General features: G+C 42.6%; 1 protein-coding gene across 5 annotated transcripts in view; it reads right to left on the bottom strand.

Moving 5' to 3' along the window:
• The window catches only part of msh3 (mutS homolog 3 (E. coli)), a 200,187-nt gene that overhangs the window by 63,538 nt on the left and 120,273 nt on the right, over nt 1–16,376 (bottom strand). For all 5 annotated transcript variants that reach the window (XM_030142646.1, XM_030142645.1, XM_030142644.1 and 2 more), the window contains 2 exons: nt 13,590–13,704; nt 7,706–7,863 (listed from right to left, as the gene is read on the bottom strand). In XM_030142646.1, the coding sequence (XP_029998506.1) occupies nt 7,706–7,863; nt 13,590–13,704 (273 nt within the window). The remainder of the gene's footprint in view (nt 1–7,705; nt 7,864–13,589; nt 13,705–16,376) is intronic.

Here is a 16,376-nt window from a genome sequence, read left to right on the forward strand (position 1 = left end):
TAGTTCAGTTGTAGTTCAGTTGTAGTTTAGTTGTAGTTCAGTTGTAGTTCAGTTGTAGTTTAGTTGTAGTTCAGTTGTAGTTCAGTAGTCTCTTTTCTCTTCTTCTCTGTGCTCCTATTCAAATCAATCCCAGACAGGACTCTGCTGCTTTAGTCTCCATGTTTCCAGGTAGAGTGGGGACCAGAAGACGACTGGAAACCACAGTGAACACAAGTGACGGAGCAAAAAGTGTCGTATGGTGCCGCTAGCTAAAATTGCTACAGCGAAATAAATCACTTTTGTATCAATCCAATGTTGCCAAAGACGAAAACAAAGGGAATTTTATCCATAATTTTTATATATTTTAGTTAGTTTTGCAAACACACAATACAGTTTCAGTTAGTTATGTTTTTTTTCTTTTAATTCTAGTTTTTATTTATTCCAGTTAACGAAAATGTTTTTACAGTTCTAGTTTTGGTCGTTTGGTCAGTTTTCCTTAATGATAATAACCTTGGTGCACACACGTGTCGGTGTATCTGTACATATAGGATCATCTTTCCATTCCTACTGTGTTCCCTCACACAATAAATGTAAAGAAACACTTTAAAGACGGTGATAACATGAATTCATACTTTTACCAGTGAAATCTGTTCAGAATGCTACCTCATATTTTAAGTAGTTATGGATATAGTCAGTCATGTTGGGATTCTTCAGCCTCATAATGTTTGCCTTAGGGGAAACAAAGTCAGTATTACTGCTGTGATTAGAGGTGTGCAGCCCTCCTGCTCTGCACACTCACTTTGGTACGTCTCACTATTACAATCAGCCAGTGCAATATTTCACAAAACACACACATAATTCTGTCTTTTACCACTGCTTCATTTGCCTCGTTTCTTTGTCAGTATGGATGTGAGCGTACATATGACAAACCTACAGTCATACAGTCAAAGCAGGAGGCTGGAGGACTGGGCGCTGAGCAGGCTCCTGGCAACAATGGACAAGCCACAGCATCCACTGCACAGCGCCACCTGCAGGCACAGCAGTGCAGCAGCTGCAGCAGGCGGCTGCTGGCACCGTCCTGCTCCACTGACCCCCCATGGAGCTCTGACCCCCCCAAGAGGAGCTCTGACCCCCCATGACCCCCCGAGGAGCTCTGACCCCCCCCATGACACACTGAGGAGCTCTGCCCCCCCATGAGGAGCTCTGACCCCCCATGACACACTCAGGAGCTCTGACCCCCCCCCCCCATGACACACTGAGGAGCTCTGCCCCCCCATGAGGAGCTCTGCCCCCCCATGCCATCCGGCTCTGTACCTGTACTGGTGGGGGGTCAGTAGCAGTAGTAGGAACCCTGGTCACGCCCCTGGGCTGTAGGACTCCCACACTGCTCCCATTCCACTCGACCCTTTGCACACACTCATTCATTGCACTGACTCTAAACACAACAGTCTGCTCCAGCCTCTGCTGGTCCTGAGTCCACCCTGGTCTGACATCTCCCTTCATTTGGTCTCAGGTCTCCCTCCCTCTAGGGGCGACACTACTGTACTGACTATTGTAGGCAGATTCACCCAGATGGTTCATTTTGTGGCCTTGCCTGAACTGCCTTCAGCCAAAGGAACAGCTCAGCTTCTTCTCACTGAAGTAGTCAGACTCCATGGAACACCTACAGATACTGTTTCAGACCGGGGCCCCAGTTTTCCTCTACATTTTGGAAGGGGTTTTGCTCTCTCCTAGGTGCCACAGCCAGCCTGACGTCGGGGTACCGCCCTCAGTCGAATGGGCAGACGGAGCGCCTCACCCAAGAGCTCCAGACCCGCCTACGTCACCTGGTGTCACAGAATCTGACGTCCTGCAGTGAGCCCCTGGCCTGGGTGGAGTACACCCATAACACCAGCCTACGCTGCCTGGTGTCACAGAATCTGACGTCCTGCAGTGAGCCCCTGGCCTGGGTGGAGAACACCCATAACACCAGCCTACGCTGCCTGGTGTCACAGAATCTGACGTCCTGCAGTGAGCCCCTGGCCTGGGTGGAGAACACCCATAACACCAGCCTACGCTGCCTGGTGTCACAGAATCTGACGTCCTGCAGTGAGCCCCTGGCCTGGGTGGAGAACACCCATAACACCAGCCTACGCTGCTACCAGCCCGTCCCCTTTTCATTGTGCCTATGGTTTCAAACCTCCTTTGTTTCCTAGTGCAGAGAAGGAGGTGGTGGTGCCGTCTGCGCAGAGCCTGGTGAGGAGATGCCACCAGGTGTGGGCTGCCGCCCACAAGGGCCTCGTCCGCAACGCCACCCCAATGAAAATGGCGGCTGATGGCCGGCGGATCGCGGCACCGGGGTACAGACCGGGGCAGCAGGTTTGGCTCTCCACCCGGGTTCTTCCACTCCATGTGGAATCTAAGAAGCTGTCTCCCAGGTTTGTCAGTCCATTTCCTATGTCCCAGGTGGTTAACCCAGTATCTGTGCGCCTCCGTCTGCCCAGGGCGCTCCGTCTTCATCCTACGTTTCACATAAGGCGTCTAAAGCCGGTCGTCCAGAGTCCTCCGGTTCCTCCGGTCACACCTCCTCCTCCACCTCAGACTATTGATGGTGATCCAGTCTGCACGGTCAACAGACTTCTGGGAGTTCTGTACTCTGTCTGTGTTCTATCCTTTGTGTTCTATCCTCTGTCTGTGTTCTATACTGTGTTCTATCCTCTGTCTGTGTTCTATACTGTGTTCTATCCTCTGTCTGTGTTCTATACTGTGTGTTCTATCCTCTGTCTGTGTTCTATACTGTGTTCTATCCTCTGTCTGTGTTCTATACTGTGTGTTCTATCCTCTGTCTGTGTTCTATACTGTGTGTTCTATCCTCTGTCTGTGTTCTATACTGTGTTCTGTCCTCTGTCTGTGTTCTATACTGTGTGTTCTATCCTCTGTCTGTGTTCTATACTGTGTTCTATCCTCTGTCTGTGTTCTATACTGTGTTCTATCCTCTGTCTGTGTTCTATACTGTGTTCTATCCTCTGTCTGTGTTCTATACTGTGTGTTCTATCCTCTGTCTGTGTTCTATACTGTGTTCTATCCTCTGTCTGTGTTCTATACTGTGTGTTCTATCCTCTGTCTGTGTTCTATACTGTGTGTTCTATCCTCTGTCTGTGTTCTACACTGTGTTCTATCCTCTGTCTGTGTTCTATACTGTGTGTTCTATCCTCTGTCTGTGTTCTATACTGTGTTCTATCCTCTGTCTGTGTTCTATACTGTGTGTTCTATCCTCTGTCTGTGTTCTATACTGTGTTCTATCCTCTGTCTGTGTTCTATACTGTGTGTTCTATCCTCTGTCTGTGTTCTATACTGTGTGTTCTATCCTCTGTCTGTGTTCTATACTGTGTGTTCTATCCTCTGTCTGTGTTCTGTACTGTGTGTTCTATCCTCTGTCTGTGTTCTATCCTCTGTGTTCTATCCTCTGTCTGTGTTCTATACTGTGTGTTCTATACTCTCTCTGTGTTCTATACTGTGTGTTCTATCCTCTGTCTGTGTTCTATCCTCTGTCTGTGTTCTATACTGTGTGTTCTATCCTCTGTCTGTGTTCTATACTGTGTGTTCTATCCTCTGTCTGTGTTCTGTACTGTGTGTTCTATCCTCTGTCTGTGTTCTATACTGTGTTCTATCCTCTGTCTGTGTTCTATACTGTGTTCTGTCCTCTGTCTGTGTTCTATACTGTGTGTTCTATCCTCTGTCTGTGTTCTATACTGTGTTCTATCCTCTGTCTGTGTTCTATACTGTGTTCTATCCTCTGTCTGTGTTCTATACTGTGTGTTCTATCCTCTGTCTGTGTTCTATACTGTGTTCTATCCTCTGTCTGTGTTCTATACTGTGTGTTCTATCCTCTGTCTGTGTTCTATCCTCTGTCTGTGTTCTATACTGTGTGTTCTATCCTCTGTCTGTGTTCTATACTGTGTGTTCTATCCTCTGTCTGTGTTCTATACTGTGTTCTATCCTCTGTCTGTGTTCTATACTGTGTGTTCTATCCTCTGTCTGTGTTCTATACTGTGTTCTATCCTCTGTCTGTATTCTATACTGTGTGTTCTATCCTCTGTCTGTGTTCTATACTGTGTGTTCTATCCTCTGTCTGTGTTCTATACTGTGTGTTCTATCCTCTGTCTGTGTTCTGTACTGTGTGTTCTATCCTCTGTCTGTGTTCTATACTGTGTGTTCTATCCTCTGTCTGTGTTCTATACTGTGTGTTCTATCCTCTGTCTGTGTTCTATACTGTGTGTTCTATCCTCTGTCTGTGTTCTGTACTGTGTGTTCTATCCTCTGTCTGTGTTCTATCCTCTGTGTTCTATCCTCTGTCTGTGTTCTATACTGTGTGTTCTATACTCTCTCTGTGTTCTATACTGTGTGTTCTATCCTCTGTCTGTGTTCTATCCTCTGTCTGTGTTCTATACTGTGTGTTCTATCCTCTGTCTGTGTTCTATACTGTGTGTTCTATCCTCTGTCTGTGTTCTGTACTGTGTGTTCTATACTCTGTCTGTGTTCTATCCTCTGTCTGTGTTCTATACTGTGTGTTCTATCCTCTGTCTGTGTTCTGTACTGTGTGTTCTATCCTCTGTCTGTGTTCTATACTGTGTGTTCTATCCTCTGTCTGTGTTCTATACTGTGTGTTCTATCCTCTGTCTGTGTTCTATACTGTGTGTTCTGTCCTCTGTCTGTGTTCTATACTGTGTGTTCTATCCTCTGTCTGTGTTCTATACTGTGTGTTCTATCCTCTGTCTGTGTTCTATACTGTGTTCTATCCTCTGTCTGTGTTCTATACTGTGTTCTATCCTCTGTCTGTGTTCTATACTGTGTTCTATCCTCTGTCTGTGTTCTATACTGTGTTCTATCCTCTGTCTGTGTTCTATACTGTGTGTTCTATCCTCTGTCTGTGTTCTATACTGTGTTCTATCCTCTGTCTGTGTTCTATACTGTGTTCTATCCTCTGTCTGTGTTCTATACTGTGTGTTCTATCCTCTGTCTGTGTTCTATCCTCTGTCTGTGTTCTATACTGTGTGTTCTATCCTCTGTCTGTGTTCTATACTGTGTGTTCTATCCTCTGTCTGTGTTCTATACTGTGTGTTCTATCCTCTGTCTGTGTTCTATCCTCTGTCTGTGTTCTATACTGTGTGTTCTATCCTGTCTGTGTTCTATACTGTGTGTTCTATCCTTTGTGTTCTATACTCTGTCTGCAGCTGAGAACTGAACAGCTGTGTGTGTGTGTGTGTGTGTGTGTGTGTGTGTGTGTGTGTGTGTGTGTGTGTGTGTGTGTGTATGAGAGAGAATCAGTTTGAATCAGTTCATTCTATCAGTAATAGCAGGAGAAGTAATAGGAGTAGTAGAAGTAGTAGAAGTAATAAGAGTAGAAGTAGTAGTAGTAGTAATAGTAAAAGTAGTAGTAGTAGTAGTAGTAGTAGTAGTAGTAAAAGTAGTAAAAGTAACGGTAGAAGTAGTAGTAATAGTACTAGTAGAAGTAGTAGTAATAGTAGCAGCAGTAGTAGTAAAAGTAGTAAAAGTAGTGGTAGTAGTAGTAGTAATAGTACTAGTAGAAGTAGTAGTAGTAGTACTAATAGTAGAAGTGGTAGTAGTAGTAGTAATAGTAATAGTAGTAGTAATAGTAGTAATAGTAATAGTAGAAGTAGTAGTAGTACTAGTAATAATAATAGTAGAAGTGGTAGTAGTAGTAGTAATGGTAATAGTAGTAGTAATAGTAGTAATATTAATAGTAGAAGTAGTAGTATTAGTAGTAGTATCAGTACTGTCTCACACACCCAGCGTTGCTATGGACTCTCCAGGGTTGCTATGGGAGCAGAAACATGTCAGACTGATTCAGTTTATTGGACACACCTGGGACACAGAGCAGAGGGGCCGTTACCATGGAGACAGGCAGCTCCCGAACAACTGCTAATTACAGGAAAACCATAAAAGATAGGTGAAAACCGAAATGACCATGAGCTTCAGACAGACCTGGGGAACACACAGATGTAGGTTTTCTTCCTGTACTGTGAAAAATGACTGAGTTAGAGCAGTTTAAAAACAGTCAACTGACCAAGACAAGAAGGAATCCGCTACAATGGAGAGTTAATGGAGGAAAGAAGGGATGAGCCTCCAAACTAGTGCCTGTCATTTCACTTTAAAAAGAGCTAGGTCTTCAAACATGGGTTATTATGAAGCCCAGGAACCATGGCTACGTTTTTGGGAAAGATCATTCGCCTGCGATGTATCGTTTGGCCGGGAGGGTGATTTATTCAGAGAATTTTCAGGTGAATTTTCACTGCTCTTCCACTCTTCCACATTCTAACTCAGGAAATTTGGACAATTTTCACTCAACCCAGGGGTTTTTGAAGACTCACCTATTGAAAACCGTAAACCCCATCCTCATAACAAGTACATTTGTGCGGAGAGGACAAAAATGCCTGCGTTTTAAAGATTAAATGAAGTCTGTAGGTCAAAGTATGGTGAAGTAGTAGTGTCTGGAAAAAAGTGGACTTTTCTGGCTGATTTTTTCCTCTCCCCATTCCTTCCTATGGGACTTTTTTCGTATGTTTTTTGCGAATAACTCTGCGAAAAATTCACAAATCTTTACTACAAGTAATAGCACACTATTCCTGATGAAACCGCATGTTTTGATGCATAATTTGCAGGGGTCTTCACAACGCCCAAGGCCACATTAATCAGCAAAATCTTGTCCGGAAGATGAAGAATATGACTAGACAATTTCCACACGCGGAAATCGTGAGAGTGGCACGGGGGTCGGGGGTCGGGGGGGGGGGGGGGGGCATGTCCAGGCCCAAGCAGCGCACAGCCAAGACAAATTTTCGGGACCACTAGATGGCGCTGTGAATCAGATTCAATATCGCTGTGTCATTTTGTCCGAGGCAGGAACAACATCAACCAGGTCAAGTTTGGAGCTGATCGGACCAAAAATTACTGAGTTACTGTGCGGGACCACTAGGTGGCACTGTGGGCCAGATTCAGTCTTTTGTTCAAACTGTGAGCAACATTAACCACATCAAGTTTGGTGCTGATCAGACAAAAAATGACCAAGTTACCGTGCAGGACCACTAGGTGGCAGCATCAGTCTAATTTAGTATCATTTCATTCAGTCAGTATTTACATCTGCCCCCCCTTCTTAAATTCTACCTCTACCCCTGCACCAATGTAATGTGACTCCAATGACCCTTAATGACCTGTCGTTGCCACGGTGACGTTCAGGCTGTTAGGGGGAGTGTGCTCAGACTGCAGAGACAGGCAGAAAGAGCTCTGGAATAGGTCCGAAACATCTGCTCATTACGGAAAAACCGTAAAAGATAGGTGAAAACTAAAATGATCATGACTGGCACAAAGAGCTGTGGAACACACAGATGTGGTTTTCTTCCTTGTACTGTGAGAAATGACCCAATTACAAAAAAAACAAAAAGTGAAACCTCATCAGACAGTGTGTGCTGCACCTCTCCTAGTGGAAAGAACGTGTCAAATCTGAAAAGAATCAGCTGAATAGTGTCTGAGAAATGGGGTGGTCAAAAATCTCAGATGGATGGAATTCCTGGTCTATCTATATACACCCCCCACCCCCACCCCCACCCAAAAAAAAATATAGGAAACAAATAACCTAAGAACATTGGGGATTTGGAACTGCATATACTTTTATCAAACATTTCACACTTTGAATGTTATTCAGTTGGGAAACATGTTCATGTCTTCATACCTAGTGTAGATCCCATCCAGTATCCCCAGACGGGCTTCCGAAGCTGGGACATAGGAGCCCACCTGGGCCATGACACAGATGAGCGCCACCTGACGAATGTAGGAGCTCTTACCCCCCATATTAGGACCAGTGATGATCATAGTTCTCCTGCCATCACCCTGTAGATTGGAGAGGAGGAGGAGAGTGGAGAAGAACAGTGAGACAAACAGAAGGCGAACGAGGACAGAAGCACAAGAAGACACTTGTATGATGTCCTGCACATCTGAGGAGGTGGGTGGGTGAGTGAGTGAGGAGGTGGGTGGGACACTTGGCTTCCCTTCCTTGCTTGTGCTTCTATTGTAAGACTATCCTCCACCCACACCAGCACCGAGCGGGGAAGTGTCTGTACGTACGTAGAGGCGCATGACTTCCTTTGTGCGTATGGATTAGGGCTGAACGATGTGGACAAAACTTCATATCTCGATATTCATGCCAGATATCTCAATATCGATACGATATGATATGACCATGGGTTCGGTGAAAACCAAGCATTTTTCAGAAAAATACAAACATAATACAAAAGAATGTGGAAAGTGCAGTTTTATTCATAGGCAAGGCAGCTTTATTTCTACAGCACATTTCATGTCCAAGACAATTCAAAGAGCTTTACATGAAACATTCAAAGCATTACAGCAGAAGGCATGAGAAAACAAACAAACAAACATCAGATAAATAGGTTAAACAGATAAAAGAGACAAGCAGATAAAAGATAAAAACTTTCAGCTTCAAAGGAACAGTGCAGATCTGAAGTGATGAACCCAAACTCTGTTCAAATGCAACTGAGAACAGGTGGGTCTGGAACCTGGGTTTAAATAAACTGAGGCTTTCAGCTGATCTGAGCTTTTCTGGAAGTTTGTTCCACACATGTGGAGCGCAGAAGCTGAACGCAGCTTCTGCAGGTCTGGTTCTGACTCTGGGAACTGACAACAGACCGGATCCAGATGACCTGAGGGGTCTGGTGGGTTCATACTGGGTCAGGAGGTCACTGATGGATTTTGGTCCTAAACCATTCACAGCTTTATAGACCAGCAACAGGACTGTAAAGTCTGTCCTCTGATGGACAGGCAGGCAGTGGGAGGAGCTCAGAGTTGGACTAATGTGGTCCACTTTTCTGGTCTTAGTGAGGACTCTAGCAGCAGAGTTCTGAATGAGCTGCAGTTGTCTAATGGATTTTTTTAGGTCGACCTGTGAAGACACTGTTACAATAATCGAGCCGACTGAAGATGAACGCATGGACTAGTTTTTCCAGGTCCTGCTGAGACATCAGATCTTTTATCCTTCAGATGTTCTTAAGGTGATAGTAGGCTGATTTTGTGACTGCCTTGATGTGTTTTTCGAAATTTAGATCTGAGTCCATCACTACACCCAGATTTCTGGCCTGGTTGGTGTTTTTTAGGTCTATAGACTGAAGCTCTGTGGTGATCTGCAGTCGTTTCTCTTTGGCCCCAAAGACAGTTACCTCAGTTGTGTTTTTGTTCAGCTGAAGAAAGTTGTGGCCCATCCAGTCATTAATCTCCTCAGTGCATTTACCCAGAGCCTGTTGTTGTTCTTTATAACCTGTACCAGTGGGAGCATGTAGATGTGAAACAGAAGAGGCCCCAGGATGGAGCCTTGGGGAACCCCACATGTAATTCTTGTCTGCTCAGATGTAAAGTTACCTAATGACACAAAGTACTTCCTGTTCTCTAAGTATGTCTTGAACCAGTTTAGCACAGGTCCAGACAGATCCACCCAGTTCATTAGAACTCACTGCCAGTCATCAACATTAACATAAAGTACCAATAAATAAATGACAAATCAAACATTTTACTGCAGCTCTGCTTTACCAAGAAATACCAAATATATCCAGCAGCAGCTGGTGGAAGGTGAAACACTGACAGTGCACTGACGTGCAACATGTTCTATTCTAAAGACAACAGAAGAGTTTGCAGAAGATGCATCTGCTCCTCACAGAACAGAGGCAGTTCCAGCACACCTTCTGCAGATTCTGTCCCAGGAACACTGGCTTGTTCCCGTGTCTGCCTTCAGACAGGACCTGTCACAGCTCCCACTGTGTCCTGATGCACTACAGCTTCTGTCTGAGCCACAGCTGCTGGCCTGCATGCACAGCTAGTGTCGCTAAGCCGGGAAAGTTGACTTTGTGAGTTCTCCGCCACAGAAGGGGGTCCTCTTGGTTGTCAGTTATGGAGGACTGCATGTAGGCGCTCAGCTCAGCTTCTGTGGCAGCAGTGGGATCCATAGATCCATGTATCGTTGCATTCAACATTCAAGATTAAGATCTTGAATGTTCATATCTAGATATAGATATGATAACGATATACACTATATTGCCAAAAATATTCCCTCCCCTGCTTTGACTCCCATATGAATGTCAGGTCCATCCCATTCCTAGTCTATGGGTTCAGTCTGACGTGGCTCCACCCTTTGCAGCTCTAACAGCTTCAACTCTTCTGGGAAGGCTGTCCACAAGGTTTAGGAGTGTGTTCATGGGAATTTTGGACCATTCTTCCAGAAGCGCATTTGTGAGGTCCCACACTGATGTTGGACAGAAGGCCTGGCTCTCAGTCTGCGCTCTAATTCATCCAAAGGTGTTCTATGGGGTTGAGGTCAGGACTGTGTGCAGGCCAGTCCAGTTCATCCACACCAGACTCTGTCCTCCATGTCCAAATGGACCTTGCTTTGTGCACTGGTGCACAGTCATGTTGGAAGAGGAAGGGGCCGGCTCCAAACTGTTCCCACAAAGTTGGGAGCATGGAATTGTCCCAAATGTCTTGGTCTGCTGAAGCATTCCCAGTTCCTTTCACTGGAACTAAGGGGCCCAGCCCAGCTCCTGAAAAACAACCCCACACCATAACCCCCCCTCCACCAAACTTTACACTTGGCACAATGCGCTCCCACAAGTATCGTTCTCCTGGAGACCGCCAAACCCAGACCCGTCCGTCAGATCGCCAGATGGAGAAGTGCGATTGGTCAGTCCAGAGAAGGCTCCTCCCCTGCTCTACAGTCCAGTGGTGGTGTGCTTTACACCACTGCATCCACCGCTGTGCATTGCACTTGGTGATGTATGGCTCGGATGCGGCCGCTCGGCCACGGAAACCCATTCCATGAAGCTCTGTGCGCACTGTTCTGGAGCTAATCTGAAGGACACATGAAGTTTGGAGGTCTGTACCATTGACTCTGCAGAAAGTCGTCCACCTCTTCACACTCTGCGCCTCAGCATCCGCTGACCCCGCTCCGTCAGTTTCCGTGGCCTACCACTGCGTGGCTGAGTTGCCGTCGTTCCCAAACACTTCCACTTTCTTATAATCCAGCTGACAGCTGACTGTGGAATATTTAGGAGCCAGGAAAGTTCACCACTGGATTTGTTTCACAGGTGGCATCCTATCACAGTTCCACGCTGGAATTCACTGAGCTCCTGAGAGAGACCCATTCTGTCCCAAATGTTTGTAAAAGCAGTCTGCATGCCTAGGGCTGGATTTAATACACCTGTGGACATGGAAGGGACTGGAACAGCTGAGTCTGATGACTGGGATGGGGGAGACCAGACTTTTGGCAATATAGTGTATCTTTCAGCCCGAGTATGGATCATAGACTGTTTTGTTGGATGCTATTTTGATGCCTTGAGTTTAACATTTCAGGCCCTTGCCATCTTATTTTGACAGAGGTACATGTGACCATATTGGTGTTTTTCACAGCAGACATGTTGCAGGGTTGGTGTCACAGAGAACATTGTCAGTGGTTCCATTCTATCCAGTTGTACCCAGACTGTTTAGTGAGATAATTAGCTGTGATGTGCTCATTAAGCATTTCCCATTTCTGGGTCCAACTCCGTCCGTTACTTTCTGTTCAATATTCTGAAGAACCATATCTCAGAGTGACCAAAAGCCATTCTGTTTTCATTCTATCATTGCCCTCAGCCTTCGCTGCAGGATATGGTCATCAGTTCGTCATCCGTCCGTACGTGCAAAAACTTTGGCGTGGACCGAAGGCCAAGCGTTTTCAAGTGCAGCCACATTATGTTTTTACATGCGATGACGAAGAGCAGAGGATGTGATTGATAAAGTATGCAGGCTTTTATTAGGTGTTTCACATCTTAACACTGTGTGTTTTGGTTGTGGCTCCAGTTCAAAGGAGATTAAATAAACTATAGTAACTCGTGTCAGCACAGACACATTTAGGATACAAACAAATGAGCACAAAGTAAGGCCATATACTGTTGGATCTGGACTTTAAACCATACTTCACCCTCTTAAAATGTATTAACTAAAAACAGATCAATAAATAATGTCAGTAAGATAGAATCACTAAAGCTACAACATCATTTCATTCATACGTACATCTGCTTTGTCCACGTCCTAAATGTGTCCAGACAGACTGCAGGGAAATCACTGATTGTGGAAAATTGTACTGATAAGTGCATTTGTGTTAGATAAATTAATTTAGCCCATTCTGAACTCCTACTGGTTCCTTATTAAACAAAGAAATTCTAACAAATAAGCACATAGTCTCCACCAAGATTCTAACAGTTTTGGATTTTTCATTCTAGTTTAGTTTGGACTTTTTTTTCTCTAATTCAGTTCATTTTAATTTGTTTTTAGAGCAGGTTTGATAGTTTTTATTAGTTTTCATTATTTTCTAAATGCTTAGTTTTAGTTTAGTTGTAGTTTAGTTTTAGTTTAGTTTTAGTTTAGTTGTAGTTTTAGTTTAGTTTTAGTTTAGTTGTAGTTCAGTTGTAGTTTAGTTTTAGTTGTAGTTTAGTTGTAGTTTAGTTGTAGTTCAGTTGTAGTTCAGTTGTACTTTAGTTGTAGTTCAGTTGTAGTTCAGTTGTAGTTTAGTTGTAGTTTAGTTGTAGTTCAGTTGTAGTTTAGTTGTAGTTTAGTTTTAGTTGTAGTTCAGTTGTAGTTCAGTTTTAGTTCAGTTGTAGTTCAGTTGTAGTTCAGTGGTCTCTTTTCTCTTCTTCTCTGTGCTCATATTCAAATCAATCCCAGACAGGACTCTGCTGCTTTAGTCTCCATGTATCCAGGTAGAGTGGGGACCAGAAGACGACTGGAAACCACAAGTGAACACAAGTGACGGAGCAAAAAGTGTCATATGGTGCCGCTAGCTAAAATTGCTAGAGCAAAATAAATCAATTGCATGTCAATCCAACATTGACAAAGACGAAAACGAAGGGAATTTTATCCATAATTTTTATCCGTTTTAGTTAGTTTTGTAAACACACAATACAGTTTCAGTTATGTTTTTTTCTTTTAATTCTAGTTTTTATTTATTTCAGTTAACGAAAATGTTTTTTTCAATTCTAGTTTTGGTCATTTCGTTAGTTTTCGTTAACGATAATAACCTTGGTCTCCACCACTGGTGACTGTTCGGAAATGAGTTTAGCAGTCCCATCATGTTCAGTTTAACAGGAGGAGCACTGACCCTGCACGGAGAATTCCAAGGACTGACACTGATACATCTGAATGGGCTGCAGCCATTTAGAATCCTATCATTTACACCTGTGTGTTTGGACTGTAAATCAAAGTGTGAAAGGTTATACACCACAAAGTCATTTAGGTTTATTACTTGCTAAATTCATAAAGTCGTGTGACAACAGTTAAGTGTAACTTATAAACACACTGATTAGCAAACTAGCTAACAGACCGTATAATGTGATACAAAAAAATGCTAACATTAGTTAATGTAGCTGAGGTAATGTGGCTAAGGACTTCATCAAAGCTTTATATTAGCATTATATCACTGTTTTTGGAGACACCATTTACTGGTCAACAGTAGCACGCTTCAATAATCTGGACTGGCTGGACTTGTTTGGATGTTGTGTGCATGAGCGTGTGCGTGCATATACCTGGAGTTCAGTATGGTTGGGCACATACTGGTTTTGTTCTCCCATCAGTAAATCTATGGAAGGATGTCTGCCATCCCTGATCCAAATCTGCAGTTCATTTTCACACACCGTTGGCCTGTACACAGAATACAAACTTAGAAAAATGCAGAATAAATACATTCACAGACACGTAAAGAGAGGACTATGTCATTTACACAAACCGCAGATCATAAACTGTCATATCGTAAACTTCTGATGTCATCTTTTTCAATCATACCATGATACTTTAAACAGACAGACTGAAATGTTATCAGCTCATACTGTGAGCATAAAACCTACATAGAAAGTGTATTCTATAAGCAGCACAGACAACTGAGAAAAAGAAAAAACATATTACTGGTGAACAGGAAGTTCTGAAGACAAAAGTACTGAACTATAATCTATTTCAACAGACAAGTAGGATTTAAGGAAGACCTCAAACAACACCAGTCAAATGGAAATAAAAGTGTTCGTAAGACTGTGCCTTTCCAATTTTCTTTTGCATATCTGCCAAAGATATATTTGTTTGTTAAAATCCAACTGTCTTTATGAAATGCCACTTAAATGGTTTCACACACAGGTTTCTGAGAAGGAACATCCCTCAAACCCTAAACAGTATGCTGGCGTCAACACTGCAGAATGGGACCAGATGCTGGGATTCCGTCTGACATTCTATGTATTGAGACAAACTACATTTTTTTCTAGAACAGTAAATAGTATGGTAGCATGTTTACTGGAATGCAGGGCACGCTGTCTACTGTGAACTTCTTTTGAAACAACTTAAGAACCAATTCTGTAGGTTTACAAAGTGGTATTTAAAGGCGTGATGGGCCCATGCTAGCTAGTCAGCATGCTAACTTCAGCAGACATGACTGAAACACAACCGGGACCTTTAATCTAACATCCAAACAGATATTTCCACACATTGTGTTAATAATTCTGTATTGATAATCATAAAAGTAACCCAGAATTACACATAAAGATAGACGGTGCCCAATTAGAAGGTGTTACTGAATATAAATTCTTAGCAGTACTAATTGATAAATTGTCATGGAATGCCCACATCAGACATATGAATGAATGAATGAATGAATGAATGAATGAACGAACGAAATCTTTATTTCGAACATGTAGACAGTGAAATCAACAAAAATCAACCAACGAAATATAAGTACTAGTACATAAATGATTGATAAGCAAACGCACAACAAAATAAATAAATAAATAAATAAATAAATAAATAAATAAATAATAATAATAAGATAAATAAAGCAAATGAAATTATACATGCTTGAAAAGGAGTAGGAAGAAGTAAAAAGGTATGTACTGCTACCCCCAATTTTAATTCCTCATGATTACTATATAGCAATTATTATTTTGTATGAATAATAATACTAATACTACTAATAATAATACTAATAATACTAATAATAATACTAATAATAATAATAATAATAATAATAATAATAATAGTATAACAATATCCCACATCCTTTTTCCTATATACACTAATATGATAATCCCCATTTACAACATATCCTATTTAATATCATATAAGAAGTAACATTTCAAAAAGCCTCTTAATAATGAATAAAGCAAAGCCGTTCTTGGATCATGGTGCTCTCAGAACATTCTGTTGTTCCTTAGTGCTGCCTTACCTCACCTATTGTATCCAAGTGTGGGGAAACAGTTATCAGTGTTCCATATGTCACATAGTAATAACCTGTTTATTCAATCCAACTTATTTAAGATTCATGACCTTATGAAATACTATACCTTGTTAATTCTATTTCAAGTGTTGAACAAATCACTACCAAATCACAAATAAAGGTTTTTTGCACTTAGAGAGAGTACTTATGGCATTAGAGTCTTTGGACATTTTACATGAGCTAAGGTTCAAACTACCAGGAGGTGCTTTAGTCTGTCTGTATGTGGGTGAAACTGTGGAACAGTCTGGATCTGCATCACAACCAATGTCAAAATACCCACAGTTTAAAAGCACTTCACAAACGGATGGTCTGGTCACTTTACAGGGAGGGCGGGGCTTATTGTTAACTGCTGGGCCGTTCCATCCTTTGGCTCGTTGTGACCTTTGTTGGTTTGTGCTTGTTGTTGTGCTCAGCAGACACTACGTCAGTTGTTTTGAACCCAAACATATACTGATGTCATAATCATACCTAACACTATTATCCATACCTTTTCACAAACTTTGGCCCATATGAGTAATCAGGAAAGCAAACGTCAAAGAGTGTGTGATTTGCTGAATGCACTCGTCACACCAAAGGAGATTTCAGAAATAGTTGGAGTGTCCATAAAGACTGTTTCTAATGGAAAGAAGAGAATGACTATGAGCAAAACTATTACCAGAAAGTCTGGAAGATACTATTAAAGAAGAATGGGAGAAGTTGTCACCCCAATATCTGAGGAACACTTGTGCAAGTTTCAGGAAGCGTGTGAAGGCAGTTATTGAGAAAGAAGGAGGACACATAGAATAAAAACATTTTCTATTATGGACATTTTCTTGTGGCAAATAAATTCTCATGACTTTCAATAAACTAATTGATCATACACTGTCTTTCAATCCCTGCCTCAAAATATTGTACATTTTGCTTCCCCACCCTGTACATTTTACAAAACAGATGTGAATAACCTGAAAAAACAGAACTTTCATTTGAAAAATTAGTGCAATTGTAACACTGTTCTGCCTGGACTTCTTATTTCTACATGTGCATTTCCACACAGTGTTCCATAAACATTTGGGAACAGGCA

Source organism: Sphaeramia orbicularis, chromosome 9 (genome assembly GCF_902148855.1).
Source record: "Sphaeramia orbicularis chromosome 9, fSphaOr1.1, whole genome shotgun sequence".
Classification (NCBI taxonomy): domain Eukaryota; kingdom Metazoa; phylum Chordata; class Actinopteri; order Kurtiformes; family Apogonidae; genus Sphaeramia; species Sphaeramia orbicularis.